General features: G+C 46.8%; 4 protein-coding genes across 4 annotated transcripts; 1 reads left to right on the forward strand and 3 right to left on the reverse strand.

Moving 5' to 3' along the window:
* Window positions 1–4,309: 4,309 nt before the first annotated feature.
* LY79DRAFT_547740 (uncharacterized protein) lies at window positions 4,310–5,427 on the reverse strand. The gene is made up of 2 exons (XM_060557351.1): window positions 4,385–5,427; window positions 4,310–4,332 (listed from the first exon to the last, which is right to left on the reverse strand). The coding sequence occupies exon 1, from the start codon at window positions 5,251–5,253 to the stop codon at window positions 4,708–4,710; it is 546 nt and encodes a 181-aa protein (XP_060416089.1). The 5' UTR covers window positions 5,254–5,427; the 3' UTR covers window positions 4,310–4,332; window positions 4,385–4,707.
* Window position 5,428: 1 nt separating this feature from the next.
* Window positions 5,429–8,355, reverse strand: LY79DRAFT_702181 (uncharacterized protein). The gene is made up of 8 exons (XM_060564938.1): window positions 7,999–8,355; window positions 7,869–7,949; window positions 7,433–7,796; window positions 7,086–7,368; window positions 6,639–6,981; window positions 6,534–6,580; window positions 6,203–6,481; window positions 5,429–6,145 (listed from the first exon to the last, which is right to left on the reverse strand). The coding sequence occupies exons 1-8, from the start codon at window positions 8,028–8,030 to the stop codon at window positions 5,646–5,648; spliced, it is 1,929 nt and encodes a 642-aa protein (XP_060416090.1). The 5' UTR covers window positions 8,031–8,355; the 3' UTR covers window positions 5,429–5,645.
* A 2,718-nt stretch (window positions 8,356–11,073) lies between these two features.
* Window positions 11,074–14,022, reverse strand: LY79DRAFT_511417 (RNA12 protein-domain-containing protein; the record flags this gene model as incomplete). Its single annotated transcript, XM_060554263.1, has 3 exons — window positions 11,074–13,184; window positions 13,343–13,591; window positions 13,812–14,022. The coding sequence occupies 3 exons, from the start codon at window positions 14,020–14,022 to the stop codon at window positions 11,074–11,076; spliced, it is 2,571 nt and encodes an 856-aa protein (XP_060416091.1).
* A 323-nt stretch (window positions 14,023–14,345) lies between these two features.
* LY79DRAFT_547746 (uncharacterized protein) lies at window positions 14,346–15,360 on the forward strand. The gene has a single exon (XM_060557352.1). The coding sequence runs from the start codon at window positions 14,482–14,484 to the stop codon at window positions 15,205–15,207; it is 726 nt and encodes a 241-aa protein (XP_060416092.1). The 5' UTR covers window positions 14,346–14,481; the 3' UTR covers window positions 15,208–15,360.
* Window positions 15,361–15,428: the final 68 nt, after the last annotated feature.

Consider the following 15,428-nt stretch of genomic DNA (forward strand, 5'->3'; position numbering starts at 1 on the left):
TAATAATAATAAAATATTTACCTAGGTAAAGGTTATTAAGACTATCTATACTTTTACTTAGGATAAAGAATAAAAAATAAGACTTATTATATACTATAAGAATACTACTAATCTAATAGTAACCTCTTCTAGTGCTAACTAAGGTATTACTTTTACTAAGAATATTACTTATAGTAGTTTTTACCTTTATTATAAGAAAAACTACTTTACTATAAAGTACTAGACTACTTACCTAGAGCTAGTTTTTACTAATTATCTTTATTATAATACCTTTTTTACCTATATAACTAAGTATATCTATAATAAAGATTATAAAAAAAGATTATTTAACTTATTATTAACCTCTATTTTTATTAAAGAAGCCTTAGGTGCTCTTAGTAGCTTCTCTATTACTAGCCTAGCTATAAAGCCTAGCTATATAGTATATATAGCTATTAATAATAAGGTTATTACTACCTCTAATATTATACTAGATTTAGGCTACTTTAACCTTATATTTAACTTATTAATTTACTTTATATTCTATATAGTCTATAGTAATCTTTAACCTTTTACTATAGTAAATAGTAATTAGGTGTATCTAGAGGGTAATAGCACTATTTTCTTCTAGACAAAGGATCTAGCTAACCTAACTTAGACTATTAACTAGACTATTAAAGATATTAAGTATAGCCCTTTTAGCCTAGCTAACCTTCTTAGCCTAGGTAAGTTATATAAGGTAGATATTAAATATAACTATACTACTACTTATATTATTAACACTAAATCTAAGGCCTATTTAACTATTATTAAATAGATCTTAGATATCTATATCCTTTATATAACTAATAGCCTAACTATACCTATAGTAACTACCTTTAAATTAGCTATAGTTAAAGGTAAGTACTAACTAACCCTTAAGATAATATATTACTAACTTATTTACGCCTATCTATTATAGGTTATTAAGGCCTACTATTAAGTAAGTATATAATTTATATAGGCAGAGATTAATAACTTTTACTATAAGGCCTACTACTTAGCTAAATCTATAGAGCTTATTAGTTATAATACTTTATTACCTTTTACCTTTATAAATAAAGAAATCTATCTAGACCTTATTAAAGTTAAACCTTTTTCTAAACTTAGTATATAATATACCTTTTACTTTCTTAACTATTATAGTAGTTATTACTAGCTTACTCTATTAAAAACCTATTACTATAAGGTTATTCTTAATACTATTAAGAAGTTTAGTACTATATTTACTAATATAATAGGTCTCTTAATTAAAGGTTAGATATATAATAATGCACCTAAGCTTAAGAAAGTGCTTTATAACTCTTTCTTTAAAAGTACTTAACTTTACCTAACTACTACCTATACTTTATTAATAAATAGTGTAATTAAATATACTAGCTACACCCTTATAGAGGCTACCTATACTCTACTTATTAATAATAGCTTACTAAAGGATCTCTAAGACTATATACTTAACACTATAGTATAGATCTTTAACCTTTTACTATAGTTAACTAAGAGTAAAATAAGCCCTTATAAGATTATTACTTATAAGCTTAACCTTACTACTAACTAAGAACCTCCTTAAATTAAACACCTTTATACCTTTAGTTATATTATATATATATATAAGAAAAGTAGTAAGTACTCCCCTTGTTCTATAAAAATAAAACCCTATATAATAAAAGGTTACTTTATTAGCTATAGCTCTTTATATAGTTATATCTACTATATTTATATCCTTAATTAAAAGCAAGTTATCTATTACTATAACGTTTATTTTTAAAAAGAAAAAGAAGACTATTCTTTACCTTATTACTAATATAAATATTCTAGTAGATACTAACTATAATATACTCTTTAATAAGCCTAACCTCTAGATTTAGTTTCTTAGCTAAGTCCTTAATTCTTACTTACTAGTTACTAAGACCTTATAAAACTAGTAGGCTAACTAAACTAACAGTAGTACTATTAATAGTAAGTATATTAATAATACTACCTATATAACTTTACCCCTAGAGGATACTACTATACTTACTTTATTACTTACTAATAAATAGCCTATAAATAAATAACTAAATAAATAAAATAATACTTTTACTAATAATAAGTTTTATAAGGTTATTTAATAAAAGGCTAACTACTTTTCTCTTGTTATAAAGGAAGATAAGCTAGACCTTATTATTAAGGCCTCTACTACTATATTTACTACTAAGTATATTACTACTAGTTACCTATATTACACTAGTGTAGTAAAGCTACCTAGTTACTATTATAAGATAGTAGGTATCTAAAACTATAAGAAAAAGGCATATCTCTTAGCTAATATTTAGGTATACTAAGATAATTAAAGTTACTTTATTAGCACCCTTATAGTAGCTATATTATTAAAAGTACTACCTACTAGTTATAATATACCTACTACCTTTAAGAAGGCAAAAGAAGGCCTACACTAGTACTATTAGAAATAAGCCTATAATGCTAAGATCTAATAGTTTAATAATAAAGAGGTATATACTCTTGTTAACCCTTTAACTAGAGCTAAAGTACTACTAGGTAAATAGGTATTTAATATTAAGACTAATATAAATAATAAAATTATATACTTTAAGGCCTAATAAGTAGTCTATAGTAACTTTAAGTAAGGTAATTAGTTATTATAAGAGGTATATATAGCTATAGCTACTACTACTACTATTTACCTCTTTTTTATTATTATTACTTTTTATAGATTAAAGTATAAGATATATAACTTTAATACTGCCTTTCTTATTACCCTTGTTCCTACTAGTACTAACGTTTATATTAAATAACCTACTAGTTATACTACTACTAATAATAAGGTCTAGTTACTTTAAAAGGCTTTCTATAGTCTATATAAGTTACTACTATAGTAGTTTATACTTATTAAAGGTAAAATAAAGAAAATTAGCTTTTAGCTAGTTAAAGGGGAAATCTACCTCTTTTATAATAAGGACCTTAATACCTACGCCTTAATATATATTAATAATAATATAGTAGCTACACTTACTACTAAGACAACTAAAAAAGTATATAATATACTTACTAAGGTCTACTTACTAAAGGACTTTAGTAAGGCCTCTTAATTTCTTAGCTTTTAAATTTAGCGCTTTACTACTAACAAGATTTATATTAATTAATATAAGTATACTAAGGGTATACTTTATTACTTTAGCTATAGTGACCTCTAGCTAGTTAAGACCTTATTACCTACTAACTAGGACCTTCTTATTACTTAGAGTAAAAATAACTACACTAAAGCTAACTAATAGCTTTATATTAAATAGACTAGCTACTTTAACTAGTTAGCTACTAGTATACACCTAGATATTACTTTTATAGTTAGTAAACTCTCTTAGGCTAATGCTAGCCTATTACCTACTTATTAGGTAGCTATTAAGTACCTTTTTTACTACCTTAAAGGTACTACCTATTATAGTATTTTATTTAGTAAACTTAACCTTTTTACTAATATTAGCCTTTATACTATAGTAAATACTTCTTTTACTAATAATTACCTATTATAGGTATTTATAGGTAGTTATATTATCTACTTTACTAGCTTACTAGTAGCCTAGAAGTATAAGTAATAAACCTTTATTACTTTAAGCTTTACTAAGGTAAAGTTTATTAACCTTATACTAGTAGTAATTACTATAAAGTAGATTTATTACTATACTAAATAGCTCTTTAGCTAACTACTAGATACTTTAATTATCCTTTTTACTAATAGTGCTAATATAATAGTTAATATTATAAATCCCCTTAATAAAGTATAAACTTAAAGTATTAATGTCTAATATAAATAGATAATCTAAAAGGTTTACACCTATAAGAATATTACCTTTTAACTTATTTATAGTACTAAGATAGCTACTAATAGCCTTATAAAGGCACTAGCCTTAAATAAACACAAGGATTTTATTAGACTACTAAGTATAGTAAATAGATTAGATTAATAGGTTATATAGGTATATAAATAGACTATATAAATAATAAGTTATATAGATTATATAGGCTTATTAGTATATAGATAAATTATTACTAGACTAATAGGTAAATTACTAGCCTTTTACTAAAGTTATTATATACTTTAAAAACTCCTTAGATTTAGAGGATTTAAGGTTAGGCAGTTATTTACTACTATTATTATAATATACAGGAGTAGGCTGGCAGAGCCTGAGGGGGAGTGTTAGTGGAGGAGCCCATGGGTCACGTGACCCACCTCCACCTCCTTCTCGGCCAGCCTCTGCCCACTGCGGGCAGCCCACTCCTAGTTAGCTTCACATCACAGTTATCGCCAATACAACGGTATTGCCTCACTTTGCTGCTCCCACATCCTATCTAATGCTGAACACGATAGAAAATATTACCCATGGAGCGCCGCCGCCGGTCGACCGGCCGGATTTGCCATTTTGTTTGCGGCAGGAAGCTTTGCAAAGCCTCTGAGCTTCGGCCATTGGAAAGAAGAGCGCCGCTGTAGGAGAAGTGCTTCTTCAATGAAGCTGCTGACGAAATGAGCAGCTAGGTTTTCTGGTAGACACTCCAGGTCGGTCGACGGACCCTGGCTTGGCATCCGTACAGAGGGTGTAAGAGGAGGAGCGCGAGGCAGACGAGGAGGCATCGGGGCTGGAGGAATCTATCCGCTGGTTGGCAGAGGAGACAAATCCAGGTCTCAGAGGCGCCCTAGATAAGCGGCCCGATCTCAAACGCCTCGGCATGCCTGGCGACTCCATTGAGGAGAGCGGCGGAGGGACCTGTCCTTGGGCGGTGGGCGTCCGTGGAGTCTGGGGCGCTGGAGTTGCGCGCGTTGTCGAGGAGGCTGCCGCCGCCGCCGCCGCCGCCGCCAAGGAGGAGGGAAAAGAAGAACGACGACGAGGACGAGAAGTCCGCCGCTCCCAAGAAGGAAAGGTCGGTTACTAGGAAGGCCTCCACTGCCGCAATTGCCGTCCCTGCCAAAGAAGAGGAGGGGGAGGAGGATGAGGGGGATGACGACGACGATAAGGACGGACTACGGTGACTTCGTCCTTCAGGAGCTGCTCTTACCCCCTCGTTGTTCTTCTCATTCTCCTCCTCGTCCTCCTCCTCCTTGGCGCCGGTGGTTGCACTCTTCTCACCTATAGCTGAAGCCCGCAGCTCTGAAAGTTTCCCGCCGCGGGGAAAACGGCAGGCCCGGCCGGTCGACCGGCAGGAGCGGCGGCGGGAGCGGCGGCAGTTCTGCTGTTGAGGCATTGCGCTGCAAGCCCGCGCGCTCCTTGGCGGCCGACCGGCGTTCCTCGAGATCGAGACGGTGCTGTACTCCGTGAACTTAAATCATAGGAAGATCCCGCGTGTAGTGGTGTGCGCAAAGTCCTCTGTGGCGGGTATTGATGGAATCATGTCATTCTTCACGGGGGGGGGGGGGGGGGCAAGGAGGTATCATCGGGACGTGCGATGCTTCCTAATGCGGTCAATTACGGATTGTGAGCTGAAGACAGCTCCTCTGCAAGTACATATTCGTAGTTTGTCTATCTATAATTACGTAGTCGCGCGCTGCCCGCACGTCCTGCAGCGCAGCCTCGTCGGTATCAAAGCCACATCTCGACCTCTAGTGCCCTTGGACCTCTTGGGTCTCTCCCAGCCCTTTACGAGGAGGTGACGTCGACACCGCTTGCGGAGCCGCTCTTGTTGTCCCGCTGCTCGACCTTCGTCTTTTCGTACGTCTCGCTGTCGTGGTGGTCCTCCTGCGTGAGGTCGAACTTGTACAACGGCTCGAGGGTGGCGTCCCGCTGGAAGAGCACCCAGCGCTTGAACCAGTACGGCAGCGCCTTGGTGAGCTGGTACTTCATGAAGATCCTCGTCGGGACCGCAAAGACGTAGTCGAGCTCCTCCAGCGTGCGCTGCTTGGTCTCCGGCATCCAGAAGAAAATCATGACGAGGGCCACGACGTTGAGGCCCGCGTAGAAGCAGAACGAGCCGATGACGCCCAGCTCGGCCAGCATGATGGGGAACGTGATGGACAACACGGCCGCCCAGAACAGGCAAGTCGCCACCGCCCACGACATGCCTACTTCTCGGTGGGACAGCGGGAAGACCTCTGCTGAGTAGGTGAAGGGGACAGGTCCCTCGCCGGGTGAGTAGAAAGCTAAGAGAGACGTCAGACTTTGATTTGGAACATCCCAAAGCAAACCAGGGAGCTTACCGGCAAACAGATAGACAAACAGCGCCACCAGTCCCAAATGGGCACCTCCGGAACCCGGGATGAGCGTGCAGAGACCGGCGGCCAGCAACGTCCACGCCATCTGAGGGAAAGTGAAGAGCAGCAGGGACCGGCGCCCGAAGGTGTCAATGGTCCAGATGGCGGGCCACGCGAAGAGGAAGTTGACCATGCCGAAGCCGAAGGACGCCAAGAGGGCGTTGAAATCGGAAGTCCCGGCCTCCTTGAAGATGGTGCTCGAGTAGAAGGCGATGATGTTGATGCCTGCGGATCGTCAGTAATGGACAGTTTGTTGGGATCAGAAGCTCCAACTTACCGCACATCTGCTGGGCGATCATGACCGTGAACGAAGCCAGGGTCGCGCTGTCATGAGGTCAGGCTCATCCTCTCTCCCCACGACTTCCATCCTCGGGGCACTTACCGTCTGACACGAGGGATGGTGAAGAGCTCAACGAAGCGCTTAGCATAGTTGGACCGTCCGATGATTTCGGCTTCGACTTGCAGCTGGGTATGGATATAGTAGATGTCACGGGCCGCCTGGACAGGGTGGTTGCGCAGCCGTAACAGCGACTTCATGGCCTCCGGGTATCGGTTTTTCTTGATATACCAACGAGGGGATTCCGGGCAGACATAAATCAACAGGGCCAGGGGCACGGCCGGAATGAAGGCCGATCCAAGCTGGAGACGCCACGCTATATCGCCAGTCTTGGCGACGGCTAGGTTAGCTGCCGTTCCGGCCATGATTCCGAAGGCTGTCCACATCTCTGCACAAGTCGTTAGTGAATGGAACCCCGAAGACGGCGGTGTGGGACAGGAGAGAGTGCAGCATGAACTGCGACGAAAGAGAGTGACAGCAGGGCGAACTCACGCCATGACATGACAAGAGCACCCCGGATCGGCGCGGGCGAGTTCTCGGCGGCGAAGATGGGCACCGTGCTGGCCTTCGCGCCCATGCCGATGCCGAGGAGCAGACGGCAGGCGAGCAGCTGCGGCCAGGACTGGGCAAAGGCGCTGCCGAGGACGGGCCAGAGGCAGAAATTCGCCGCGAAGAAGATGGCACCGCGGCGGCCGAGGAGGTTGTTCAGGGGATCCGAGAGCCAACACCCGATGAAGGCGCTACCAATGTACGGGGCCGAGTTGACGAGGCCGACCTTTCAAGCCACATTGTCAGCATGATCGCAAGCGCAACATCACGGGCTAGGAGTGGCCACTCACAAGGAGGGTATCATGATGCGATGTGCCCCCGATGCCAAACACCGTGGGAAACGACAGGTTGGCGCCGTTACTGCCGGTCTGGTCCCAGCCCTGGACGGCGGCGCCGATGGAGCAGGTGATGATGGTGAGGTACAGGATTTTAGGGATGCGCCACTTGTGCAGGACCTCGTCGCGGAGGACCTGGATCTCGGTCTGGTCGAGGGCCTCGGCGCCGTCAATCTCTTCGTAGCCCGTCGGGTCCTGGGCAACGAGGGCGCCCTTGCGCAGCACGGGGATGTACTCCTGCAGGCCCTTTTCCTGGGCAAAGGCGTCAACGTCACGGAGAAGGTCGGCGCGGGAGATGCCGAGGAGGGGGTTTTTGATTCTGAGAGTGAACGTCAGCTTGTTGGGTTCCACATCTGGAAGAGAGGGGGGGATGGAAGAGGGGAAGACTGACTTTGCGTCAACGTTGGCGTTTAGATCAATTTTTGCACCATGATGGGCCTTTTCTATATTTGATGCTGAGTAGTCACCCGAGCTGGAGCTGTCAGTTTACGTGTGAGCAGTGGTATGGAGGTGTTACTCACGGCACGGCTCCGATATGCTTGTCGTCCGCCATGATCGCGACGATTGGAAGACACTCGGGCAATACAGTGCTTCAATGTATGTAAGTGAACTTGTTTGGTATAGCGAGTGCTTCACTGGTGACCTCTTTCAAGGCTCGAGGAACTAGAAGCGCCGTCTATCGACGTCGCACTTCAGGGCATGCAGATGGGGGTGCAGCACAGCGATCAGAGCTCGGACGAGAGGGGCGAGACAATCATCAGACGGGGGAGGCCAGCTTTATTTGTAGATTTCTGCCCACAACGTCTTCCCTCCCGCATCCACACGCTCAGTGTGGGAGAGCTGGCGCAACCACCTTCCCCCTAGAAGCCAGGAACAGCAACTTCGAGCCGGCAGACTCTCCTTCCCCGTTCCTACTGGCTGGTTGGCCGATGCCGGTTGTTTGGTGATCCACAATGGGGCGACCCATGGGGAAATGCCCAAGGCTTCGCGGGTGGATTCACTGGAGTAGGCATAGCAGGGGTGGCGGCCAGGAATTAGGTTGGATGGAGGTGGTCATGCGAGTGTGAGCCAGACAGAAAGAACATGGTTCATAAGAACGAGGACATGGCCCATCTCCCAGATACTCGAACTCGGTTGGACTCGAGGTCGGAAGGATGCAGCGAGTCCCCGCCGGGGCACATATTGCATTAGGAGCATAACAAACACCAAGTGTTTATGAGAGTTGGCCTTCCGTCGACGCGAAAACCCTCTTGACTTGGTGATACCGGCTGTTGGGCGTATAGGTAGCAAACGCAAAAAGGAGCGTGAAACCCTAATTAACCGTTCTCCCTCCCAGTGAAGTCAACACCGTCCCGTAATCAGTCGGTTTAAACCTTAGATGGACTCGGAGTCGGGACGGTTTCCCTCTGGCCTACCCTGCTTTGGCCTTGGGCTTAAACGTTCCTCCTTTCCCCACCGTCTTGTGTCGGTACCTTAGTTCCTCTTTTCCCCATACCTCCCTTCTCCTTGTTCTCCCTCCGCGAAAAACAGCTCGTTCCAGCATCATTGCCGATACACGGAACGGAAGACGTCATGTAATGGGTGTCCGCGTCGCAGAGAATAAGTACGGGAATCCCTGCTCGTGGAGGCTGGGGCCGTAATCGCAACAGGCGGAACCCAAAGTCTTACAGATACCGTCGGAAGTATACTTCTCCTGGCAAGGTGCTATGAATTGCCCTGGTACTCAGCTGGCAGGAATTAGCAAAATCTAAGAGCAGGTAATGGCACGGCGATAGCGTTGTCACATGAGGAGATAACAAAGATGTCGATCCTTGCATCTCTACGGTATAGCGTCGTTTCCTTGGAAGCGACGTACAGACCGGGGTGGTATTGGCTGTGCGCAGCATCATTTGTAGTCCTACGGGGGCCGCCGTCACACGTAGGTAGAACTGACAAGGCGTCATGCCCTTCGAGGTTTATGTGAAAAGCGAGACTGGATGATACATCTCTAATAAAGAACCGAAAGGGTGATGATCATTGGAACCGGTATCGATGCCGAGCCGTCTTGATTGAGTGGAAGCCCGGGCCTTTGGTTATCACGACGCTTGTGGTAGCAGTTCATGACCCCAAGTATGCGGGGTTTCTGGCAAGTGAAGGGGGGGCCTGGGGGCCCAGCACGCTGGGCCAAAATTGACCGTATCAAACGACTTCAGTATTTAACGTAGGACGCCTTCCATTGGTCGTGCCTGCATCCCTCCGCCTGTTGGATATCCACCTGGAATGCAGGCTTGCCTTGGATGACGGCGCAAAATGAAATGCTCAGGCCCAGTCGGCCAGGCGATAGAGCTGGGATGCATGGATAACACGGCCATTTGGGACTGTATACTTTCGTTGCGACTGGTGTTCAAAGCTTGATACCCATCATTCGTAGAGAGTTGGACAGGTTGGACAAAAGTTCGGGCTCCAAGGGTAGAATCATCGTCCAACCGACAGCGACGAAGTGTCGTCCCGCTAGTCGCAAAGACAAGATGTATCGTTCAAAGAGCCGCCCGCAATGCCCAGGAATGCCGAGAAAACGCCCAGCCCCCCACAATGCTTATGTCGTCGCCGCAAAGCTTGGTGTTCAAGGAGGTAGCACATGGGATCGGGCTGATGGCTGCTCCCCCTCCGCACTACTCCGCATCACAGCCGCTGGCGGCACTGCTGGTCTGGCAACCTTTCGCCACCGCTAAACTGGTGTTTGTCTGTTGGTTGATAACAAGCGTAGAATGCTACGGCGTGATCAGTGTCGTATGCACGGCTGCTCGACTGTACTCTGCGCGTAGTAAATCGGTCAACTTCCAGTTCGAGAATACATGAGTCATGTACCTAGACGGAACAGTAGGGATATGGTTGCAATGCTAGGCAATTTAACCAATGAGAAGTCGCACTCAAAGCTCTCCGCCCCAGGCTGCATACTACGTATACATAGTAGGTACACCGTTCGCCGCACTTCGCTGGGAGACGGCTGCCCTCATTCAAACTTCAGTGTAAGCTTTGGTTCCCCATGGTGGCTCCGCTTACCGGTGGAGACGAGGCGGGGTCACTGGCAGGCCGTTGGACTTGAGGTATTTCGGGGTTGGTGCAAGTTCCTCGTGGACAAAGATTTGTTAGTCGCGCTTGGCTACGCAGATGGCGAGATGAAACCAAAGCGCATAGCCAATGCAATTTCTTTGCGGATAGCTTTCTGAAAACCCGTGAGCTCACGGAGTGCTGTCATATATCTTCCTACCACCCATGATTCTCTCGTTCAATATCAGTTACTTAGCATGGATGGGCTTGTGTTTCCCGACCATGGTCTTTGTCTACACCACTTTCGTTCCCTTTATTGCGATAGATGACCTAGAGGTCACAAGAAAGCAATCGTACCATAGACAATAAACAGGCAACGAGAAGACTGGATAAAAGGATGCGGCCAAGGCGACGCTTGAACGCATGATGCCAGGCAGGACTTGGTTTTTATTCAGTTAATGACATTGTCATATCGTGTTGAGATGGGTATTAGCCGCCGTGTTCCGCTTCAGCCTACAGATCTTCGCCATTTGTAACTCTGGCCGAAGATCCCAAGTCGGTCCTCCCTAATAGTTGTGCTTGAGGACCTTCTTCAAAGCCGCTATCTCCTGTTCGTATTTCGTAATCTTCGTCTGGCTTCCTTCAAGTTTGTAGAGCAAGTATGATACACGAGCTCCAGTTTGGGCAGGCTGCTTCGGTAAGCTGCCCAGAAGTGCTAATTCGTTCTCAACCTTCTCAATTGTCTTGGTTTCAACCTTGGTCAACTCCTTGAGCATGGCGAGGTCTAACTTGGCTCTGAGAACGTGGTCGTTAAGAAGCAAGTTGAAAGCTGCTTTATACATTGGCTTGCCGGGACGTATGGACTGCGGTCGGCCGTTGTGTGTATCGACAGTAATGAGCTCAGCATTCGCTAGGCCTTCCAGTGCCGACTCGCCCTTTGAGGCTCCTGTCGTGGTAGACGAAGCAAATGTATCGGAAAGAAGGACCTCGTGGTACCGGAGAGCATCGTGTGAGGCAAGTGCCTTAATCAAGTACCACGCCTGCTCCATGGACCACATCTTACCCTCGAATGTGTCTTTGCCGTCCAAAAGATACATCTTGACGATTTCCGTCGCGCTCTGGTTGATGATGTCCTCGATAGCCCGCTGGGGGCTCTGGCCTCCCTTCAGACGACGCGCCAAGTATTCGAGATCAGTAAGGCGGCCGCCCAGGATACCAATGGCCGAGTCGAGCTCTGACAGATCGGGCTTCTCGTCTCGTTCGACATCTTCGGTCTTTTCGTTTGCTTCCTTCGAGTGCTGTCGCACCTTTTCGAGTTCATCTTCTTCCAACCGGCTGATGATGAACTTTTTAGCAACGTCAGGGGAGAGGTCGCCAATGGCAGCTTGTCGGAAAACGCGGTCCGGCATAGCCTTCGACAGAGACTTCGAGTATGCCGTATCATCCGTCAGGAAAATGACATGGGCAACATTGTTCTGGACCATGGCCGCGGCCCACTCGGCAACCTTGTCGTAGACGATGCTTGAGCCCTCATTCTTGTGCAGGAAGTTGTCAATCACCACAACAGCCCGCTTATCAGGTCGGGCCTCCAAGTAAGCATCGTCTGATAGATTGGCATCTTTCCCATCCTTATCACGTTCCGCGAGGGAAGCCTTTTTGAGCGCTTCCGCAGTCGTGTGAAGGATCTTGACCACCTGCGACTCGAGCGTTTCGGAGAATCCAGCCTTGACTCCTGTTGTGCTTTGAACCGCCAGATCGACCATGCTGCTTATATTGTTGAGGAACGCGAAAATTGGCTTATATCCCACTGCGTTGGCCAGGTTCTTAATCGTCCCGCTCTCACCCCTCGCTTCGATGACCGGTTTGCAGTCAATTACCAAGACATTCTTCCGTCCCTTCAGCGACTGGTCCAAAACCAGCTCCTTCTTTCCGGATCCTCGGGGGCCTTGGACAACGATGAACGTGTCCGAACTTTCGAGAAGCCAGGTCTGAATCTGTTCGATTAGGTCCTTCCGGTGCTGCCATACGGCGTTGAAGCCGGCCTTGTCGGCCTTCTTGCGTCCGAAAGACGAAATGATATCTGAGGTCTGGCTCTTGATCCATCTGTAGAACTTATTGTCCGTCAGACGGAAGGAATGTTGAATGTGCGCTTTGACGAAGAATTCGCGAATAGGATCGAAAATAGCGACGGTAATGGCAGCGAGGAGGGCTGCAACGATAGGTATGACTATTCTGGGGTGGCTGGTAAGCCAGTTCCATATGTTGTGCGGCTTGACCCTCTGCTCATACGAGAGACTAAGCCTCGTGCCCGGCTTCCCGCCGCCCAGCGCCTCGTCAACAACGAACCCATGCAGGCAGTTTCTTGCCATGATGGCATCGCGTACGAGGGCGAAGTCAACGTATGCATATTTAGGTAAGATTTTCGAGTCGGGCGGTTGGGAATTGATGTCGGCGATTTTGCCGTAACGGCGGAACACACTGTAAAGGGTTTCCTGCGACAACTCAACGGCATTGCCACCCGCATCCTTCCCCGTGAATTCGACCTTGACGCGGCTTTTCGGGAACCTATTAAGGTCTTCTAGCCACGGAATGCCCCTCACGAGGCCGGCCTTGACCCCACGAAAAGGGTTGAACCACGGTCGTAGCGGGTGCTTCTCCAAGGATCGTGCGAGCGAGCCTAGGAACGTGTCAGCCGCGTTCCATGTCGATGGAAGAAACCTGGTTCATCTTCATGTTGGATATGCTTGGAAGCTGCCAGAGAGTGCAACTTCCAGTAGTCGGGAATTGGATGGACCATCCAATTCCGGCTCAAACGCGGGATCAGGACGCGCTTACTTTCAATGTCTCTGGGCGAGACGTCAGATCCATGACTGAACTTAACGAAGGCCCCTCCATCCTTTAGTTGTGGTAGTATCTCTGTAACCTTGATCGGGAGGTCGTTCGGAATGGCTCGTTTGACCAGGTTGATCGGATCCGTACCTAAGCCGCCGCTGGAGCTGTCGAAACGCTTGATTAGATCGGCCAGATTGTGGTCGGACGACCATGATCGCCTTAGAAGGTAGGTGAGCTTCAGGGGGAACAGGTCTACCAGATAGCATTAGCTTCCTCCTGACAATGAGCCCCTGACAATGAGAAATCGAAGGAGATATGCCGAGGACTAGATCATCATTGTAGGGACAACGAGTGGAATAAAAGCAACAATAGAAAATAGGGGAATTCAGGTGGGCTGGCAGAGCAGAGGGTCCGGAGAGAAACAACGAACAGGATGCAGATCAACCTCAGAATTCGATATGAGGAAACTTACTGTCGAAGAAAATAATTGCCTCGCTCTCCGACTTGGCAATATGGCCCGACTTCTCGTCTCCGGTCAACGTGCTCTCCCAAGACTTCGTCACGGCGCGCAGGACGGCACCCGAACGTTGAGATCGCGTGAATGGCCGAACTGGGGCCCACGGTGCCTGCAGCCTAGCGGCAGGCCTCAAGCCAGAGAGAAACATCGCTCTGCTGGATGACATTGGATGGTTTGCGGTCCGACAATCACATGTTGCTCTGAAAAGCGACCTTGGAATTGAGTTGTACGGGGAGAGCAGGCGGCGACTGGAAGGATGACCTCCTTCAATGTCTTAACTGCTTAGCTCCCTTCTTCACGAAGCTGTGTCCGTGATGAATGATGTCACGCCTTGCGGCCCCACTGCCCAGCGGCCCATAACCTTATGTCGGTCCGGACGAGGGTTTGAGTGGACCGGACTAAACCTTGTCCGAGCCGAGACGGCCCCACTATGGAGGGCCGCTACGGCAAAAATGATGCAACCACTCATTGGCTGGACGCGGCGTCTCGGGAGCTCATTGATGGTGGTGATTGTCGGCTTCCCCTCATTCTCGAGCGCCTCTATTCTCATCCAAGACGAAGAAACGTCAGAATCGTGTTTTCTGTATTCTCTTCAAACCCTTTTATCGCCGCATTATTCATCATCATGGGTTGGCTCTGGGCTTCGCCATCTCCTCCCAAGTCTCCGGCTCCGGGACAAGCTTCACAAGCTCCGGCATCGACCCCGCCACCATCGACCAAGTCGACAGAACCCGAGATCGACCCCGAGATTTCAAAGTTCCTTGCCCTGTTCCAAACCGACACAGACAACAACAAGCCAGAGCAACCAGCTCCGGCACCGGCGCAAGCACCCGCAGCGCCCTCCAAGTCATCATCACCATCCTCCTCATCATGGTTCTCCCTCAAATCCTCCCCGAACATGCCATCCCAAACCAACAACCGCACGACCGCGCCACCCTCTGACAACCCAGTCGCCGAAGCCACCCTGCCGACCGAGATGTCTTGCCGCCAAGCCTTTGACATGGCCTTCCACTGCCAGTCCGTCGGCGGCCAGTGGAACCACATCTACCGATACGGCACGATGCGTTCGTGCAGCGAACACTGGGAGGACTTTTGGTTTTGCATGAGGATCAAGGGATACTCGGGCAAGATGAAAGAGGATGTGATCAGAGACCACTACCGCCAGAAGGAATATGAGAAGTATGGGAACGGGAAGCCGAGCAGCGAGGACGTCTGGCAGGCGAGGACTACCAAGGTTCCGCCTGGCACCGCCTTTACTGAAAAGTTTGACGAACCCACACTGGACGATGAGGAATGGCAGAGGATGGAAATCGAGAGGCGGCGGCAGATCAGGGAAGGTTTGGGAATCTAAACAGCGTGATGTGTTGCATAAGGACTTGTTCTTTTTTTTTAAACGTTTATTATTGTTTAGTATCATTACCATGATTTATTACAAACCGATCAGCAACATGTCACAACATCAAGAAGACAGATAATTTTACTCGTTGTATTGGGGCTTCCTAAACCTAGGAAGCCAAACTAGAATACATCTCTGAACCATAACCGTGCTTTTCCCATCGTGATTTCATAAAT

The sequence above is a fragment of the Colletotrichum navitas genome, assembly GCF_030913465.1.
Source record: "Colletotrichum navitas strain CBS 125086 chromosome Unknown LY79scaffold_17, whole genome shotgun sequence".
Classification (NCBI taxonomy): domain Eukaryota; kingdom Fungi; phylum Ascomycota; class Sordariomycetes; order Glomerellales; family Glomerellaceae; genus Colletotrichum; species Colletotrichum navitas.

What these genes read in the sequence shown, in the direction of transcription:
- LY79DRAFT_547746 (XM_060557352.1), top strand. Translation starts at nt 14,482, where the DNA reads ATGGGTTGGCTCTGGGCTTCGCCATCTCCTCCCAAGTCTCCGGCTCCG.
- LY79DRAFT_702181 (XM_060564938.1), bottom strand. Translation starts at nt 8,030, where the DNA reads ATGGCGGACGACAAGCATATCGGAGCCGTGCC. An exon ending in TGCTCTTGTCATGTCATGGC is followed by an intron (nt 6,982 to 7,085) that starts GTGAGTTCGCCC and finishes CGACTTGTGCAG; the next exon opens with AGATGTGGACAGCCTTCGGA. An exon ending in ACCATCCCTCGTGTCAGACG is followed by an intron (nt 6,581 to 6,638) that starts GTAAGTGCCCCG and finishes ACCTCATGACAG; the next exon opens with CGCGACCCTGGCTTCGTTCA.
- LY79DRAFT_547740 (XM_060557351.1), bottom strand. Translation starts at nt 5,253, where the DNA reads ATGCCTCAACAGCAGAACTGCCGCCGCTCCCGCCGCCGCTCCTGCCGG.